Genomic DNA, 21,183 nt, shown 5'->3' on the forward strand with positions numbered 1-21,183 from the left:
GATAGACTCCAAATGCTCTGAATTCTATTTAGTCCAAAAAGAGACATGAGGTCTTAATCCTTTATTTCGGTTCGGCACACTTTGGCCGTATCAAATATTATATATCACCCCTTTCAATGGCGCAGAGGGCACAGAAATCCTTCACTGAACACATATATATGGCGACAACTGATCCATATTAAAGTTACAAATTCTTCCTCTTCAATGCACTTGAACTTTCATAACCCTATCCTTTATTATGGGACCGAACTGTCCAGCGATAACAAAGAAAACGGAAAGAAGAAAAAACAAAGACGAGGGTGTCATTTATAAACAAAATAAATTGTTTTTGTTTTTGTCGGCAGCGAATTTGATTACAGCTAAAACTTTATTATAGTCATTTGTCTAGCCGAGTCATAAAACTTAGGAACCGAAAAAAAATAATAATGAAGAAGAGTTAAAAAGCAAACATTACAATACATACACACAACACCATAACACATGACCGAAAGACAGCAAAAACTTACTTGAGATTTGCCAATAAACTGAAATCTCCACTAAAATCGTATTTGCTCAAGGAACAACAAAACGCGGCACAGCCGAGACGCTGCAGCGTTGATGGCTCCACGGCACAGCCTTTGGTTGTAATGGTGTTGTCCACAAGGACGGAAGTAGCAGCCTTTTTGTTATTTTGAAAACGGATCCTATTGTCTCGTGCCGTATTACTGCTGTTGATAGGGTCCTTGGCAATCAGTTTTGAGCTTGACGCCAATCACAACAACAACAATTGCGAGTATCTCACAAAATAAATATTATACACTATCAGACTTTGCACTAACACACTCGAGCAGATTTGCACGCTACTTTATACACACACGCACACACACATACACGTAATATGTAGTAGTATTATCAAAGGATTTTTGTGTGCATGGCAGCAGGCAGGCACATGGTGCAAGCAGAGATCGTAATCATAAAATTAAAACAGAAAAGCAAACATTTCTCCGATTTACGTCACAACATGGGATTCGTCCGCAACTCAACTCTTTTTTTTCATCTACGGCTTTAAATAATTTATTTCCACGGTTTGAGAGTGCATTCCCGTAACGAAGAATATTCGAGCAATTAAATTCCAACAATTAAAAATCACCGAAACTTGTCATTGGAGTATTTAAGAGGAAATGCTGCATTTTCGTTAGTTTTCTTTTAGTTTTGACCATTTTCCGAATGAGGTGATTTTTCTTCTTTTTTTTTCTCCACTTATTTTGTTTTGCACTCCTCGACGGAATTGTGAACTTTCGTCATTATACCGAACCGCAAGATATGAATACTCTGCATGCACCCTTACTACTGCTGACTCGACTAAGGCCACTGCTTAAATTTCCTATTTTTAATTCGTCTTCTTCGTTATGGATGTTTCGTGCTTTTTGGAGCCTGCCAACAACTATAACAACATCGACATCAACGTCAGCGTCGACTCCATTCAACTGACAGCTAGCTATTTATTGATGGGTTGGTGAGGAGGTAGGTAGGTCGGTCGGTAGTAGGAATTTGATATTATGTTTTTGACCCATTGCCAAATGTTGGGGGGTTTGAAGCAGTGACTTTATTTCGAAATACACAGAAGAAAATTTGGTGCTATGAATAATTTTCAGAGTTTTTATACCCTCCACCATATTATGGAGGGTATATAACATTGTCATGCCATTTCGTCTGTAACTTCTCGAAATGTTCATATTATACCTTACAAAGAATATACAGGGATATATGAACAAACTGCAACCAACTTTAGACTGCTGTCACTTCTTCTAAGCCACTCGCCCGACATTTGTAAAATTATTCCAGTTACAGCTCATTATATTGTTTACAAGCCTACAAAAGCATTTTGGTGAAAATTTTCCGGAAAAAAGTTATTCGTAATGGAATATAAACGTGGTAGTGTGATTTCTTTATATTTGGCTGGAAAACCACAAGTGGTTATCGTTAGAGCACTCCAGAATTTAAATGTGAATAAATCTTTTGTGTCTCGTACCATCGCTCGTTGCCGTGATACTGGAGCGTAGCCCGATGTCAAGGAAGTGGGCGGAAGAAAACAGCAACATCAGCAGAAATTGTTCGAAAAGTATAAAAGCGACTTGATCGAAACCTGCCTCGCAGTGCCCGAAAAATGGCTCGTGAGCTGAACATATCGCAATATTCCATTCGGCAAATTTTGAAAAATGAGCTCGAGGTAAAGCCATTGAAATTCCAAAAAGTGCAAGAACTTACATCGCAATAGAAAGAAAACAGACTCAAAAGACCTAAAGAGTTGCTACGCTTGGGCGAAAGTGCTGAACTGCCGAGTTTGTTTTTCTCCGATGAGAACATTCGTTGCCCAGCAGTTTGTAAACAAACAAAATGATCGTGTTTACTTGCCAAAGAAGTCAGCTTAAAATGTGCACCTTCGGTTGGCCACCAGAAATCAAACGCCGGCCATGGTGATGGTGTGGTCCGCGATAACAGCCGATGGTCGCTCTCCGCTCGTATCAATCGACCGTGGCATCAGAATAAATTCCGAATATTATAGCGAAAATATTCTGCTTTTTTTGCTTTTCAATAAAATTAAAAAAAATTAAAAATTATGGCGTTTGACTGTGTTGCAGTTTTTTTATCTCACCCTGTAGTACTACAGTTGCTACAATTTGGTATGCGCTGAACACATTGTCCTTGAAATCTGAAATTTGGTATTAGAGTCGCTGTGCATGGATAGCCTGGACATACGGAGGTTGTTTCGAAAATGTGTACTATAATTGTACGAATAGTACTGAATGGTACTACATTTGGCATTGGGTGAAGGGAGACAATAAAAATCTGAAATCTAGGGAGGTGGTCTTGGAAATGTGTACTACAAATGCACAAACAGTACTACATAATATTACGAATATACTTGGTATTGGGTGGACAGATAGCGCTGGAAATCTGAAATGCTGTACTAAGGTCGCTGTGTGTAGCAATGAAATATGGATGTGGTTTTGGAAGTGTGTATTATAATTGCATGAAAGGTACCCAATGCTACTAAGTTTGGACTTGGTTAAAGGGGTAGAGATGAAAATTTGATATGTATCTGAGGTAGAGGTTTGGAGGAGGGTTTGGAAAATCGTATGTACTAAATTTGGTACTGGGTGAAGGGATAGGGCAGGAATCCTCAAAATTTATATTGAGGTCTACGTTAATATCTGGATGTACTATAATTGTACGAAAAGTACTAAATTTGGTTTTGGTCTCAGGAATAGAGCTGATCTCCTTAAATTTGATATAGATGTCACTGTTGGTATCTGTGGTTAATGCATGGAGGTAGTCTTTTAAATCTGTACTAAAATTGTTCCAAAAGTACTAAATAGTACTCTATTTGGTACAATTTGGTATTAGGTGTACAGTGCTTGAAATCTGAAATTTGATATTGGGGTCACTGTTCAAGTGTAGCCTTGTTATATGGAGGTGGTTCCGGAAATGTTTACTTTAATTTTACGAAAAGTCCATCGTTGGTATATAGTTGTGAGAGAAAGAGGTAGGTTTGGGGAATGCGTATTATGATTGTTCGAAAAGTACTTAATGGTACTGAACTTCCTTTCAGTGAGTGGATAGAACTTTAATAATTCAATTTGATGTTGAAGTTACTTTTGGTTTTTTATGAAAAGACGTTAAAAAAGTTTTGACCAGAAAATTGGATGTGGAACCATTGTGCAAGTGTTTAAATAACACGCTCCTCGATAAACTTCAAAATTCTGAGATGGACTTTTCGCTGACGAAGTAGCGGTCACTTGCTAGTATAATATAATTTTGTGACTTAATTTTTCATGGTGTATTCTTCCTGAACTTCGAAGGGCTACTGGTTGGTGTTGTTTTGTTTATTTCTGTTGCTACTGTTGTTCTTGTTGCTGATGTTGTTGTTATTATTCAAGTTTCGTATATCAACGAATGCACGTGGTGCGCGCGCATTTTGTTTGGATTTGTTTGTTTAGAGAGTTCCTCCGACGAGTATATCCCTCGAGTTTATGCTCCACGAGTGTAAATAAACCACGTGACTTTTGTTAAAGCTGCGAAACTGCTAGCAATGTTTTGGTCTGCTCCTTTTCGGCATTTATTTTTCAGGCGAAAGATAATGAGAACAGACGTCGTCTGGTAATGCGACGATGAAAATTGTTCGTTTTGTCGGTACACAAAATGATTTATTTATTTATTTTCTCATTTCCTTAACAAGGAAGACAGAGAGAAGAAAAAAACGTAGATTGCTTACCATTGTAAAAAAGTTTAACTTTGACAAGTATTTATTTTTGTTTTGATTCTCTGGTCTGTATGTGCGCAGAACGGAAGGCAGAGTTGTTGTTGTATTGTAAAAAAAAGAAAACAAAAATATTGTTGTCCTTCGATTTACATCGAAATTTTATTTCACAGCCACAAGTAAAGTTGAAGGATGTGCGAAAAACAGGCAATAAATGGAAGGTAATAAATGTTTACGAAAAAGTTAACACCAAGGACGCAAGGCAGTGTGCCTTTTGGCAGTATTCAGTAATTACAGTTTATTCAAAATAGTGAATAGATAGGTTACATGTGTTGTGACCTAAGGCATACGACAGTTATTTATTTTTATAATACCGGTTAGATAAATTACATAGACCCTGTAAAATAGTTGGAATTTGTAAGGTAATGCTACGTAAAAATGTAAGAACAAATTATGAAATGAGAGCCCATAATCTGTCAACCCCTAGTTCGAGATGTGTTTTACCAAATCGGTAAAAAGGAGCATAGGCGCGACATAAAGCGGTGAGAAAGTTGTTGCCTATCCATAGAAGAAACCAGTAAAGAAAGTCCTAAAGTCGGGCGGGCCGACTTTATGATACCCTACACCACTTTGCGAATTTAGTAGAGCTCCACATAACAATTAAAAGTTCTTATGGGAGAATTCAATCACACGCGCTATGATTATAATTATAATTTAAAGTTCAAAGGACTAAATATGCCGAAGCATTTGTATCTTTTAAATTCGGGCTTGTATTGCCCATTTGGTGCACTATTAATATGAAATCGGATAAAAATATATATGGGAGCTATATCCAAATCGGAACCGATCTCGATAAAATTTAGCAAATATATTTCTGAGCTGTATTTGACATATTTCCCTGAATATCGTTGTTACGGAGTGCATATTACGGCTGTGAAGGACAAAAATAACAAATCGGATGAACAGTATATATGGGAGCTATAGCTATATCTGAACAGATCTTCACCAAATTTGACATACTAGCTTCTAGACTCAATTCGGTCGTAAGTGCCAAATTCCAATCTATTCGGGCTGATATTACACGGTTGGTGCGCAATCAAAGGCAAATTGGACGAAGATATATGGGAGCTATATCTAAATTTTGACCGATTATCTCCAATTTCAATAGGGTTCGTCCTTGGGCCAAACAAATGATTTGTGCAAAATTTCATCTGGATAGGGCAATAAATGCGAACTGTACTTTGTTTACAAAAATACATGGACAGACGGACAGACGGACGGACATGCATAAATCGATTCAGAATGTGATTCTATGCAGATCATCAAAAGGAACTATGGGTCTATCTCGTTTCCTTTTGCCTGTTACAAACAAATGCACAAAGACATAATACCCTGACCACCTTGTGGTGTAGGGTATAAAAATTATGGAAAACGATTTCTCACTCAATCTGCGACGACCACCTTGATTTTTTAAATGATAGTGCGTTCAGCACAGTACATTACTCCCAAATAGATTTTTATACCCTCCAACATACATAATATGGAGGGTACATTAAGTTCGTCATTCCGTTTGTAACTCATCGAAATAATAATTTTAGACCCAACAAAGCACATATATTCTAGATCAGCGTAAAATTCTAAGACGATTTAGCCCTGGATTATATAAGTCCACGATATCGTATAATTCCCCCATATAATCGCACCTCCCGATATTTTGGTGACATTTGTCAATGGAATTGTCTGAAAATCCACATAGGGAGTTCCTTGTGAGTATTTTACCCCCTAGAAGAGAATTATCTGTGTAGGTCCACCATATAACGCTACCTCCCGATATTCGGAATTGTCTTAAAATCAACCAAATTAGTTGCTTGTGAGTACATTACCTCCGAGAAGAGACTTGTCTATATAGGCCCACGGTATCGTATAGCCCTCATATAGCCGTACCCCCGATATTAGGTATTTTGATTATTTCAGCCAAATATTTCAATGGAATTGTCTCAAATCCCCCACAAAACGGTACCTCAAATATTCGATATTTTCATGAATTCTGCGACAAATTTCGTATTTGAAGTTCGGATCCGTTACTGCAGCCTAGGACACAAATTTCAATTGAGCGGTATTTTTCGTCGGATTTTTTTTAAGTTTTTTGTTATTTTGTTATTATTTACTTGTTTTGTATATATTATGATCTCTAGGACTCTTTAGACCAAATCCGTTAAGGGACATTTGGAGTTGATCTGGGGGTGTCCGTCTGGCTTGTACAGAATATAACTCTCGAAGGGATTATTCGATTTGGTCCAAACTTGTTACATCGTAATATTATTGTGAGACTTAAATCGAGTTCGAATTTGGGGAACATTCGTCTCCTCCTTTTGGTACCTCCCCCTCCCCCCCACACAAAAGATCAACATTTCCAAAGAAAATACATTATCTCATAAAATGACAATGTATCATTCGATTTTTTATAGACATTGCAAATCAATATTTTTGTCAGTGCTTCGTTAAGTGGGAAAAGGGACAATATAGGATTACTCCATCAAGTACCCTCCACAAAAAGGGTCAACATTTGGAATAATTATAACTCTTATAAAATATGATATAAGAGTCCGATTGCCTTTAAATTACACACAACACAATATTTTTATTAACCCAAGGTCTAGTGTGAAGATGGAATATATCGGTCCACTTCTTCTGGTACCTCCCCCACAAAGTGTCAAAAAGTTTAATATCTATGAAGCTCATTAAACGCGAAACTAACAATCTATTATATTTCTACGTGGCACATCTCAATATTTCTATCAACACAAGATCTGTTACAAAGATGGTAGAGATCGGACTGTTCCTTCTGGTAACACCCCCACAAAGGGCCCACATTTTGAATAACCAAAACTATTATAAAATCCGAAATAAGCATCCGGTTCTCCTCATATTTCACACATTCCATTATTTCTACTAACATAAGATCTGCTGTGAAGATGGAATATATCGGTCCACTCCTTCTGGTCCACTCCTCCCCCACAACAGGTCAAAAGGTTGAATATCCATGAAACTCGTAAAACGCGAAAGGAGCATCTGATTCCTTTTCAAATTTGGCACATCTCAATATTTCTATCAACGCATCATCTGTTGTGTACATGGTAGAGATCGGATCATTCTTTCTGGTACTTCTCCCACAAAGGTCAACATTTTGAATAACCAAAGCACTATCATAAAACGCGTATTGAGCATTGAATTCTCTTAAAATTACACACGTCTCAATATTTTTACTAAAACAAAATCTGGTGTGAAGATGGAAAATATAGGACAACTCCTCCTGGATCAACATTTGGAAAAATTGTAATTCTTATAAAATGTGAAATAAGTGTCAGATTGTCTCCAAATTTCATAAATAATAACCTTTTAAGTAACACAAGATCTGGATGGTACCTTCTGGTGCCTCCCTAAAAAAATTTGAAAAACCGTAAAGCTCATAAAACGCGAAATTAACAAGTGGCTATCGTTAGAGCACTCCAGCATTTAAATGTGAATAAATCTTTTGTATCTCGTACCATCGCTCGTTACCGTGATACTAGTAGTGTAGCCCCACGTCAAGGAAATGGACGGAAGAAAACAGCAACATCAGCAGAAATGGCTCGAAAAGTAAAGAAGCGACTTGATCGAAACCCGCGTAGCAGTGGCCGAAAAATGGCTCAGGAGCTGAACATATCGCAATATTCCATTCGGCAAATATTGAAAAATGAGCTCAGGGTAAAGACATTGAAATTCCAAGAAGTGTTATTTCACCCTGTATATGTTAACATGCAGACATTGGCTAAGGGTATACATCTGTCGGTGGATACTTTTTAACTTATTCTAATACAATTCGTTTGAGTGAATAATTACTTCTTATATTTTCTGCTAATTCTACCGTGATTTTTAAAATAAATAATTTTTTCAGTTCGCACACATCTCACCTGTTCGCGAAACAAAACATTTTACTCCAAACCTTCTGTCCAGATAACCGACGAAGAACTGATTGCCGCTGGGTGTGGCTTGGAATCGCAACACCCTCCCAATAAAAATATGCAAATTTTATTCAAAATCATTTCGGTGACATTTGACAAAAAAAAAACCTAAAATGTTATTGTTTTGATCATGGAGACATTTGATATTGGAAATAAATTAAAAAATTAGATCTTAACAAACGACATTTTTATTTTATTTTTTATGATCGGTACATATTTTGCCTGTGGCTGCTGTTTCGAATTCAACGCCAAACAAACGAATCCTATTATTTTGTGAAACGCAGATGACACCTGTTGCTCAGTTTCATTCATAAAAGTAGTTTCTGTTTGGTATTCATTATACAATCATTAATTTTTGCAGGCGAATCACAAATTAGTTAATTAATTTTAGGCACGGGTTGTTGTGAAGAAACAATACAAGCCGTCGAAAAGAAACCCAAGAGGAGGCTTAATTTTATGCCTGAATGAATGCTGGAAATTGAATGTGAACAGCTAGTTAGCCAGCCAATGATGCGTGAAGTTGTTGTTTATCCACGGCGTCAAGAAGGTGAGTTTTAAGATTGATTTTATTTTTTCTTTATTTTTTGGATGGCAGGTGGAACTACTAGACTTCATGTTAATAACATGAATTCGGTTTGTTCTTTTGATTTGTTTTTCTGTTTTTGTGTAATGACAGTAAATTATGCAAATAGTTTTTTAAATATACATATTAACATACATAAGAATTTTGTAATTAATTGTTATGCGACTCCGACGAGAGATGGAACTAGTGTTTATGGCGGGCGTGAAATGTTTGTAATATGATACTTTTCAAAATATGCAAAGAATGTCTGTGGAGAAGGAGTTATGATACTTTGTTAAAGGAGAATAAAGCTAAGCTTGATATATAGCCTCTGCATATCGTTTAATAAAATTTTGTACTTTTAGAAACCTTTGAATTTTTGTAGGAGAGGAGCCCAAAAAAGCTGACAATATATTCATTTTGATACAAGATCTTATATTGGCAGAAATATTAAGATGTGTGAATTTTCTATCTTCATGAGCTGTTTGATGAAAACCGGATGAAAGGAGACCTCTGCAGTTGCAGTTGTCCTCAATTGATTTATGCTAATTTTGTCCGAAATTACAAAACCCTATGATAATTTTTGGAAAATGTTGAAATAGGTATGAGGTGCCAAATATAGCAAACCGAAATGTTTCACTTTATCTAATACTCATACAAATACTAAGATGTGCAAAATTTAAAGAAAATCGAACCCTTATTCAAAGTTCCATAGAAATAATTGTTAGTCAAAAATTTAACCAGAAGGAATAGACAAAATATCTATTAGATTTATAGTTAACAGATATAATAAGATGCACAAAGTTTGATGAAAATCGCTGAGTTACTTCGCATTGTATGAGAATTTAGCCTATTCCAAATTTTTATCCCTTGTGGGGGAGGTAAATGAATTACAGGACTGATAAATTCCATATTCACATTAGATCTAATTTTAGTTGAAATATTTTAATATGGGAAGCTTCGAATGATCGGATGCGTATTTCACATTGTGGGATAATAGCCAGAACCGATTAATCTCATTTTCACATAAGATCTGGCTTTAGTAAAAATATTAGAATGTGGAAAATTTTAAGGGAATAGGATGCTCAATTCATATTTTGGCTATTCTAAAATTTGAAGCTTTGTGGGGGAGTTACCCAAGAAGCCAGACGATCTACACCATCTTTATACCAGATTTTGTCTTTATAAAATTATTGGCATGTGTGAAATTTGAAGACAGTCGGACTGTTATTTCAAATTTTATAAAAGTTATAATTGTTCTAAATTTTGATCCCTTGTGGGGGAGGTACTTAATGGAGTGGGCCGATATTGTTCATTTTCGCACCTGAACTAGAACTGGCAAAATCACTGAGATTTGTAAAATTTGCAAAAAGTTGGAATGGAATAAGAGAAAAGGTTACTCAATTTACTTTTTTTGGATCGTTTGCTTATTCTTAATATTGAACCTTTGTGGGGGAGTTACCAGAATGAGCGAACCCATATTTACACCAGATATGGTCTTAATAAAAATATTGGGATGCGTGAAATTTGAAGACAAACGAACTCTTATTTCACATATGAAATATTTATTGCAAATCATGACACCTTTTGGGGGGAGGGGGATGGAATGGGCTGATATTATCCATTTTCGCACTTGACCTAGAACTGCCAATAATATTGATATTTGTAAACTTTGCAAAAGAAGAATAATAGAATTCTATTAGGTAAATTATTTTTTTTGAAAATGTTGACCTTTTGTGGGGGAGGTACGGGATGGTGTGGACCGATATTGCCCATCTCCAAATTCCATCCAAGTTTGACAATAACATTATAATATTCCAATAATAATATTCCGCACCAGCCACACAGACGGACACCTCTAGATCGACTCCAAATGTTCTGAGACGAATTAGGTCAAAGAGACCTAGGGTTTAAAACCGTCATTCGATGAGGCACGTATAAAATGACGTATACTTAGTACCTTTCGTAAATTTTTAGTACACATTTCTAAAACCACCTCCATATTATACTACAGACGCAAACAATGAAATAATTTTAGAATTTCAGCGCTATTCCTTCATCCAATACCGAAAGTTAGTACCATTCAGTACTTTTCGTAAAATGTTAGTACGCATTTCCGAAACTACTTCCATAACTCAATTCCAGATACCAACAGAGGCGTCAATATCAAATTTCAGCTAAATTTCATCAACTAATTGCAAATTAAGTACTATTTAGTACTTCAGTACAATTATAGTACACATTTCCGAAACCACCTTCATATCTCAATTCCAGATACCAACAGAGACTCAATATGACTTTTTGAAGATCCTATCCCGTTACTCAATACTAAATTTAGTACGTTTCGTACAAATAAAGGAAGCTTTTCTAAAACACTATTAAATACCAAACACAGATACCATCAGTAATCTATCAAATTTCTGAATATTTTTTATACCTCTTGACCTAATGGCAAACATAGTGCCATATAGTACTTTTCGAAAAATTATAGTACACATTCCACCTCCATATGTCCACATTTCCGCAACCACCTCTACATTAAAACCGACCCTAATACAAAATTTCAGATTTCACCGAATACCAAATTTTATCAAATATAGTACTATTTGTACTTTTCGTGCACTTGAAGTACACATTTCTAAAACCAACTCTTTTTTGCAAACCTATCACCAACAGGAGACCCAATACAAAAATTCAAAAATTGCAGCATCATCCGTTCACCCTACATAAACTGTTCCAAATTAAATACCATTTAGTATAGTTCGCACACTTAATACATATTTTCAAAACCACCTCATACCAAATTTCAAATTTTTAGCTCTATCCATTCACATAATATCAAATGGTACCATTCTAGAAGTTTTCGTAACTTTAAAGGCCGAATTTCCAAAAAAAAAAAAAACATTGGTAAATCTATCCTGCACTTCATCGATCCCTCTTTTTCCAAAATTTCAGAATTCAAGCTCATTCGGTTTGTCCATTCCAAAAAACTGATTTTTTTAGAACATTTTAGTACTTTTTTCTTAAGAATATCCAAAAATCCAGCCTTATTACACGACTACGCACCAAGGCTGACCCTGATCAGTCAGTTATTTCACCACTCTAGCTAGCTAGCTAGCTCCAAGCTCTTACCAAGTTCCAAGGTCATAGCTAGCTTCGAGCTCCTTGTCGCTCTCACTAGTCGAATTTTCTACGAACAGAAGACCAAAAATGTACGAGACGGCGACTTCCCAAATACTTCCAAGTCGTCGGCATCCGAAATACAACCGAGTCAAAAAGAACTCGAATAACTACGAATCGACAAAGGAACATTTCTAAACGCTAAACGACGGAATATACCCCTGCATTCCTTAAGAGCCGGTAATATTGACATCAAAACAACTCCATATTTCTAAATATATTAGATGTATTGTATGCACCAGAGTAATTTAATAAAAACTGAAATTACTAGCAGATGTGTACTACTTGAGGTTTGTGGGGCCTTAAATTGATCCTGGCAACAACTGAACTGACCTCTGCCCTTGACACCATTCGTTATACCACTCTGTGCCATTTTTTTTTTTTTTTTTTGAATTTTGAGTAATTTTTCAACACAATTCCTTGAAGTCTGGTAGATTAAGTTCAGAATGGGAACTACATTATTTGGCAGAAATGTTTCTATATAAGTCCATGCTTTCTAGTAGCCCTCATATAACGGTACATCCCGATATGTAGTATTTTGATCCCCATAAACAGATGGTTCACCCGAACTGTTTTATATTTGGTATTTAGGTTTCCTAACGGTTTGCTCTTATGAAAATTTTTTTTACATATGAGCTAGTCCTCCATAGATGGTCTACGTTTTAGACTAGTTTAATGATTTTAGCCACATTTTTTAAATATAATTGTTTTTAAAATTGATATTTTTAGGTCATAATAGGTATCATCCCCTATGGTAGCAAATTGATCTCGTCACTTATACACATATTTTGAAGTGGTGTAGGTTTTAAAATTCAACCCGGTTGAACTTAATTGCATTTTTACTTTTTTTTTCCAAAATTTCATATGGTCACCAATTGCCCACGGTTCAATGTGTTTTTGCATGAAATGGTTTTGCTATAAAATTATAGCTAATAAATCGTTTGTATCTGTAATAATTTGAAACTAATGCATTCAAACACACCCACTAATTTCATAAGCGTTCGTCCATAGAGAATTGCTGCTAAACGAATAGTCAACTTCATATGCAAACATACATTCATACATATATGACGAATTTATGCAACTGCAATACATGTATGAGCGATCTTTGTGGTTTGATGTGGTGTAGATAATTGTTATCGTCATAACGATTTACACAAGAAATCATGTTCGCCAAATTGATATGAGAAATGCCTCAAAGGCTCCCACCAATCATTGCATGCTTCTGACCGTTTATTGTTTTTTTTTTTTTTTTCGAAAGACAAGAACACACAGACTTTGATTTCGGTCACATTCAGACAGTTTGTATTTGACCAAAATCCACAGCTCATTGATTTCCCAACTATTCCACGAAGCAAAATAAGAAAAATTGGTGTTTGAACTTCTGTAGAGAGTATCAAATTAATTTAAGGATTGTTAAAGCAGAGATTCTATTAGTCATTGTCATAGGGATAAATGAGAAATATATAGGGTGAGATGAAAAAACTGCAACCAACTTCAGACTGCTGCCATTTTTAAGCCACTCGTCCGACAGTTGTTAAAATTATTCCAGTGACAACTCTTTATATTGTTTACAAGCGTACAAAAGCATTTTGGTGAGAATTTTCCAGAAAAGAAAATATTCGTGGTGGAATTTAATCCTGATAGTGTGATTTTTTATATTTGGCTGGAAAAGCACAAATGGCTTTCGTAGAGCACTCCAGTCTTTTGTGCCTCGTACCATCGCTCGTTACTGTGTTACTGGTAGCGTAGCCCGACGTCAAGGAAGTGGACGGAAGAAAATAGCAACATCAGCAGAAATCAGAAGCGACTTGATCCAAACCCAAAAAGTCAAGAAGCGACTTGATCGAAACCCACGTCGCAGTGGCCGGAAGATGGCTCGTGAGCTGAACATATCGTAATATTCAATTGGGCAAGTTTTGAAAAATAAGCTCCGGGTAAAGCCATTGAAATTCCAAAAAGTTCAAGAACTTACACCGCAACAGAAAGAAAATAAAGTTAAAAGAGCTAAAGAGTTGCGTCGCTTGGCCAAAAGTGGTGAACTGCCGAATTTGTCTTCCTCCGATGAACAAACATTCGTTGTCTAGCAATTTCTAAACAAACAAAATGATCGTGTTTACTTGCCAAAGAGGTCAGCTGAAAATGTGCACCTTCGGCTGGCCAACAGAACCAGAAGCGCCGGCCATGGTGATGGTGTGGCCGCCGTAACAGGCATAGGAGAGCGAACATGCTCTCTGCTCTCTATTAATCGACCGTGGCATCAGAAAAAAATCCGAATATTATCGCGAAAATATTCTGGAGGGTGTATTAAATCCTGGGGCACGCACACATTTTGGCCGCAGACCTTGGACATTCCAACAAGACTCAGCAACATCGCACTCAGCACGCGCCAACCAAAATTGGTTACAAAATGAGGTTCCTCGCTTCATTTCCAGCGCACAATGGCCACCAAAATCTCCGAATACCAATCCGTTGGACTATTGTGTCTGGAGAATTTTGGAAAGCAAGGTTGGCACTAAAAAATTCGAAAGTGTCAATCACCTGAAGCAAGCGCTTCGCCGTGAATGGGCCAAAATACCGCAGAGAAACATTCGGTCAGCATGTGACGGTTTCATTGGCCGTTTGAAGGCCATAATACATTGCCAAAGGTGACCAATTCGAACATATCTAAACTTATTCAAAAATTTGATGCTATTTCCGACATTTTTTAAAATTAAAAGAAAATGTTAAAATTATGACATTTGACATTGTTGCAGTCTTTTTATCTCACCCTTTTTTCAAACATTTTTATACCGTCCACCATAGTATGGGAGTATATTAAGTTTATCATTCCGTTTGTAACACCTCGAAATATACATTTTAGACCCCTCAAAGTGTATATATTTTTGATCACGTCATCGTTTAAACCCTAATATGACGGCTACATTTGGTATTTTAAAGATGTTAACAGAAATTTTAACGGATTTTATTTTTTTTTTTGAAAATTGCCAAATTCGTTCGAAATATTCAGCTTTTTTAAAAAGAAAATTTTATTTATTCTAGAAAAGTACAATATTCACAATAAAACAAACTATTTTCTAAAGGTTTCCTAAATCTATTCCAAACTTTCCCAACAAGGTTTTGTCAGAAAATTCAAATTCATCGAATTGAACAATTCATTTTCCCAAATAACGACATCACATTTATCACTGACATGTCGTCCGAACATAATCACTTTTAATGATAATTGGCTACTGTTGCGTCGCAGTGCGTTGCAGAGGTTTTTTTTTATCAATTATTTACATTTGGGCTGTCAACAATAATTTCGGCTGATGGAAATTTATGCATTTTTGATTTTCGTCCGCCGAAGCGTATTCAATGCAATGATAAACATCAAAGGTTACGTTATGACAGTTTTATTGCCGACAGAGGTCAATGAAGGGCTTAAAATATGAAATTTATTATTAAAGTTATTTCAATAAAAATTGGAAGGGGATGGGGGGGTTAAGACATCATAAAATGTATAATCAAGATAAAATTTGTTTAATCTTTCATAATATCAAAAATTTATTAATTACTAATTGCTGGCAATTATGCAAATGTTTTGTTTATACTAAAATAAACCGAAATATATATTGATATGATAATGATAATGGGATTAGTATAATCTGTTTTTTAATGGCATTCATTAGTCAAAATGATCTGTGAGAATCTATAAAAAGTTTCGAAGAAATAACTTGAAAATCAAAATATAACAAAAAAATATAATGAAGAATTAGTCTCAGAGGCGTGGTGAGAAATAGCCTCAGAATCAGAATTGAAAAATAATAAATCGTATTTTCGAAAATTTGTTTAATATTTTCTAACTCACTTTGTTTGGAATTCTATTGAAATTGACGATAATCGGATTAGATTTAGATATAAATCCCATATATCCTCAACCGATTTTGGGTTAATTGTGCACCAAATGGCCAATATCTGTCCTGAATTTTGGTACATCCGACCGAATTTAGTCTAGAAGCAGATACATAAAATTTTGTGAAAGTTGGTTCAGATATAGCTATAGCTACCATATATATGTTTCATCCGATATGGTGTTTAAGTCGCTCACATTCGTAATATGCATTCGACAACAATGATATTTGGTACAAGATATCTTATATAGCTCGGAAATATCTCTGCCAAATTTTATCAAGATCGGTTCAGATTTGGATATAGCTCCCATATACATCTTCAACCGAGTTCGGGTTAATTGTGTACCAAGAGGCCATCCGACCGAATTCAGTCTAGAAGCAGGTACATAGAATTTGGAGAAAATCGCTTTAAATATAGCTATAGCTCCCATATATATGTTTCATCCGATATGTGTTTAAGTCCCTCAAATTCGTAATATCCATTCGACAACAATTATATTTGGTACCAGATATCTTATAGAGCTCGGAAATACCTTTGCTAAATTTTATCGACATCCACTATTAATATAGCCTTAATCCGATTTTAGGTTTATTGTGCAAAGAATGGCTAATACCAGCTCAAACTGAGTGAATTTCCGAACACACGTTTCTATTTTGTGGATATATTTTTTAATATAATCCTTCTCATGCATTTTATTTGGTATAAAATATTAAAATGTTTGCATCAAATTTTGTGAACATCGATTCAGAATTGGATATGGCTCCCATATATTAGTTCCCTCTGTAACCAAACTATAACTGCTCTAAAGCCAAATGTTGAAGGTGGTATGGTTTGGTTGGGCCAAAAATTATATAACACCTCGAAATATTGGTTTCCCACATAGGAAAGTATATATGGATCTTCCTATCTCGCCGAGATGATCTAGAGTCGATCTAGCAACGTATGTCCGTCCGTCCGTCTGTCCGTCTGTCCGTCTGTCCGTCTGTCCATGTTAAATTGTAATCAAGCTACAGATCGCAATTATGAACCGATCCTCACGAAATTGAAATTGGAGGTGGGATTACGGTCAGAATAGAACCCTATTGTTTTTGGAGATGATGACACGATGGACCAAAAACAGAAAAATATCCTGATTTTGCAGTTGCTCTATAGGTCACAATTATGAACCAATCGACGCGAAAATTTATATGGAGTTAGAGTTTAGGTGTGGGCAGAAACCTAACAATTTGGACGGCCATCGGACAATAATTAGCGGGTAAAATAGACCCCAACTTTTATGTAAGAAAATAGGGAAATTTCCACAAAACCGCGAATATTTTCAACACCAGCCAAAGCACAAATTCGTTAATAGATCACTTCTGACCATTACAGTGATGCTGATAGCCAAGAAATCGGATATATATAGCAAAATAGGTACAATATATATGTAAAAGAATTGATCTTATTTATTCTGCTTATAAATCAAGAACCGCTGGGCCGATTTGGAATGGTCTTTTGCCAGAAAAGCAGAAAATATAAGAAAATCACGGAAAAATATACCAATAAAAAGTGAATATTTATACCCTACAACACTATGTGTTGGGGGTATTATAAGTTTGATTGGCCCAAAAATTATGTAACACCTCGAAATATTGGTTTCCCACATAGGAAAGTATATATGGATCTTCCTAGCTCGCCGAGCTGAGTCGATCTAGCTATGTATGTCTGTCCGTCCGTCTGTCCATGTTAATTTGTAATCACTCTACAGGTCGCAATTATGGCCCGATCTTCACGAAATTTAGAATGGAGGTGGGACTGGGGTCAGAATAGAACCCTATTTCTTTTGGAGATGATCGCCAACTGTTTAGGGGTTGAAATGGACCAAATACTGAAAAAATGTAGGATTTTGCAGTAGCTATACAGGTCACAATTATAGACAAATCGACGCGGAATTTCGCATGTAGCTAGAGTTTAGGGAGGGGAAGAAGCCTACCAATTTGGGTGGTCATCGGATAACATTTAGCGGGTAAAATAGATAATTTTGTGTTGAAAAAATTCAAAATTTTTCATTAAACCGCGAATATTTTAAATCCCGGCGAAATCACAATGCCATGACAAGGTTACTTCTGATCTTTACATTGATGTTAACATCCAACAAAACGGATATATAGCAAAATATGTGCGATATATATGTTTATCAAAGAAGATAAGCTTGGAAAATCTCTTATATGTCGAGAACGGCTGAACTGATTTTGAAAGTTCTCATTAGTTTAGAATGGGCTCTTGGCAGGAAAGAAAAAGCGTCTAAAAAAATCTCATAAAAATATCTCTCTAAAGATGAAAATATTGATTTTGTAAAATTTTCTCATATTTTTTCAATTTTGTCATATTTTTGGCATATTTTCATTTTGAATTAAACATTTGGTAATATTTCTACAGCTAACAAAACTAAGTAGTTAGGATATCAGGATATCATATGCAGATCGCATTTATGGCCCGATCCTTACGAAATTTAGCATGGAGATAAGATGAGGGTCAGAATAGAAGCCTACCCTTTTTGGAGATGATCGCCATATATTTAGGGGTTGAAATGGACCAAAAAACTGCAAAATTGTCGCCCGATCCTCACGCACATTTGAATGGGAGTTACCGGACATTACAAAAGCCAAGCAGTTTTGGATGGCCATCCAAAAATATTCAATGTTTGAAATAGTTTGCCAAATTTTGTAGACAAAATACGAAAATGTCGATTCCAGTGACTTTTTGGAGAATTCACAAATACAGGAAAGACGCACTTCTGACTATTTCGTTAACGCTGATTTCGATGAAGAATATAGTCAAATGTCTGTTTCTCATTTCTTTGGGAAATATTGGTTCCAGATCTAGGAAGACCATTTACGTGCAACATCTACCAATAAATTGGAAATGAGCAAATTAGTTTAAGTTGCTATTACTCGAAAATTAATGGTTTTCTTTTATTATTTGTCACAAAATTTTGTGGAATTCTTTCGAGTATCTCGCCTATATCAACTGTATGGTTTATTATAGTGTTGTAGGGTATTCAACGGTCGGCCCCGCTCGACTGTAGCCTTTGCTTACTTGTTTTTGTTCCATTTTTTCCAATTCTTGTCATATTTTTTAGCGCATGAGATTTTTTCAATTTGACCTTCAATTTTGAATTGTACATTTTTTTCTAAATGTTTGCACCCTTCAACACACGTTTTGAGGGTATTATATGCATGTCGTAATTATCGTCCAATCCTCACGAAATTTGGCATGGGGGTAGGGTCAGAATGAAAGCCTATTGTTTTTAAGATGTAAATTTAGATGTGCAAATGGATTAAAAAATATATTTTTTTCTAATTTTGTAGTCGCTCTATAGGCCACAATTGAAACTAATCGACACGGAATTTCGCATCGGAAGAGAGTTAAGAACAGGGAAGAAGTCTAGCATTTTGGATTACCATTGGATTACATTTAGCTGTAAAATGGACCACAACTTTCACAACTTTTGCCAAATTCTCCGGGCTAAAAAACTAAGGGTAACCTCTTTGACATTATTACAAAAACTAAATATTCCAAAATGGATTTGGATATAAGGGGGCTTCTAACATATTGTAGTGTTGTTGGGTATCACATGGTCGGCACCGCACTACTATAGCCTTTGCTTACTTGTTTTCTTTTTTATTTAGTTTGGTATTTAAAGTTCTAAATTGACACTATTCTCTGGCAGAAAAAAAATCTATAGCCCTCACATTTTCTAACAGAATATTTTCAAATTTGATATTTCAAGTTCGTAACGGTTTCCATCTTGTATATACTATTGAATAGAGAATCGGTTATAGAAATTCATATTTTAGTATAGCCCCCATAAAATGGGCACTTTTATTATATTAACCCATTTTAAATATATATGTTTGAAATGTGGTATTGTTTTTGTTTTTTTAATACTTATTCATATTATTATTCCAGATTGAAGTTAATCTTGTTATGGTTATTCAAAATTTCGAACCATTGTAAGGGAAATTCTGGTGAGAAAATATCATTCATTTGTCTCCAATCTCCAAATTTTGTTTCGATTATAAAATAATTAATATTTTACTGCTTTACTTACCTTAAATTATTTAACAGGGGAAGAACTTTTAAACCTAGAAAAAAAAAAAAAAAACGTAATTTAATTAAATGTATAACATGGGTAGATTTTTTTAAACTTATAAAAACAACATAAAATCAGTTTTGTTTAATTCTTGTGTATCCGGATTCAAATTGTTGGCACTTTAAAAATATGTCCATCATTGTCATCAAATCTTGATAAACATCTGATGTGTCTGGCCCACAGACACACAACCACACAAATAAATTACATTATCAATATCAATTAACACATTCATGACATGTGCTTGCTGGCTGGTCGGTTGGTTGGTTGAGTGGCCGGCCTGCCGGCTAGCTGGGTTGATAGATGGATGGATGGATTGCCTGAACGCATGGAGTTCAGATTAATAACAAATATTTTCTCATTTCAAGATTTTGAAACATGCTGTAAATGCCATATGTGTCAAAAATCCAATGAAGGAGCCACGATATATGCCAAGTGTCAAGTCCATTGTGTGTTTGTGTGTGAGTGGTGACGACAAAAACGGAAATCCATTCCCTTTCCATTTACAACAATCAGAATAGTGGAGTTCATGAACTTGCATCCCATCATGTCGTGTGGTAGTATCCAGAAAAGAGGGACAATGGATTCATTTCGCCCCACCACACTCTGGTGTTGCATGCCTCATTTCACCAATTTCTTGGGAATTAATGATGAGTGTTAAATGCCGAATGACATTTGCTTTTGTTGGGTTGGTTGGTCCGGTCCGTTATGCATTTATATTTTATTCGTGCTTTGAATGATTTTTGAGCGCCAGAGTATAAATTTTGATTGTAGAGATTAAAGAATGTCAGCTGAGAGTATAAATATGTATACCTTTTTAATGAAATATGTATATGTGTAGATTTTTATGGAAAAAATTCGTAGAAAATTTGAATTCAGGCCTCTATATGTTTCTCTCTTTCACAAAAAATTCTCGCTTATTTCTGGACATTCTACTATGCAGATTTATAAAAACGCATCACGTATTCATTGTTTTCAATTTAAATAAATTAATTTGCGCTTCGACAAAAGAATATTTTTCTTCAGCTTTTAAAGTGAAGTTGATAAAATATGCCTGTGGCTATTAAACAAAAGGGCGTAACTGAGACAATGACACATACTTCTTTCGAAGACAATATGCAACAAGCAAAACAAATGCAATGAATAAAAAATACAAAAAAGAAAAACA

The 21,183-nt window shown here is 35.4% G+C and overlaps 1 protein-coding gene across 2 annotated transcripts in view; it reads right to left on the bottom strand.

Annotated features, from left to right (window-relative positions):
• LOC101891853 (formin-J) overlaps nt 1-21,183 on the bottom strand; it is a 198,531-nt gene that overhangs the window by 22,992 nt on the left and 154,356 nt on the right. For both annotated transcript variants that reach the window (XM_059125977.1, XM_059125978.1), the window contains one exon: nt 19,974-20,007. In XM_059125977.1, coding sequence (XP_058981960.1) covers nt 19,974-20,007 — 34 coding nt within the window. The remainder of the gene's footprint in view (nt 1-19,973; nt 20,008-21,183) is intronic.

This window comes from Musca domestica, unplaced genomic scaffold, assembly GCF_030504385.1.
Source record: "Musca domestica strain aabys unplaced genomic scaffold, Musca_domestica.polishedcontigs.V.1.1 36, whole genome shotgun sequence".
Classification (NCBI taxonomy): domain Eukaryota; kingdom Metazoa; phylum Arthropoda; class Insecta; order Diptera; family Muscidae; genus Musca; species Musca domestica.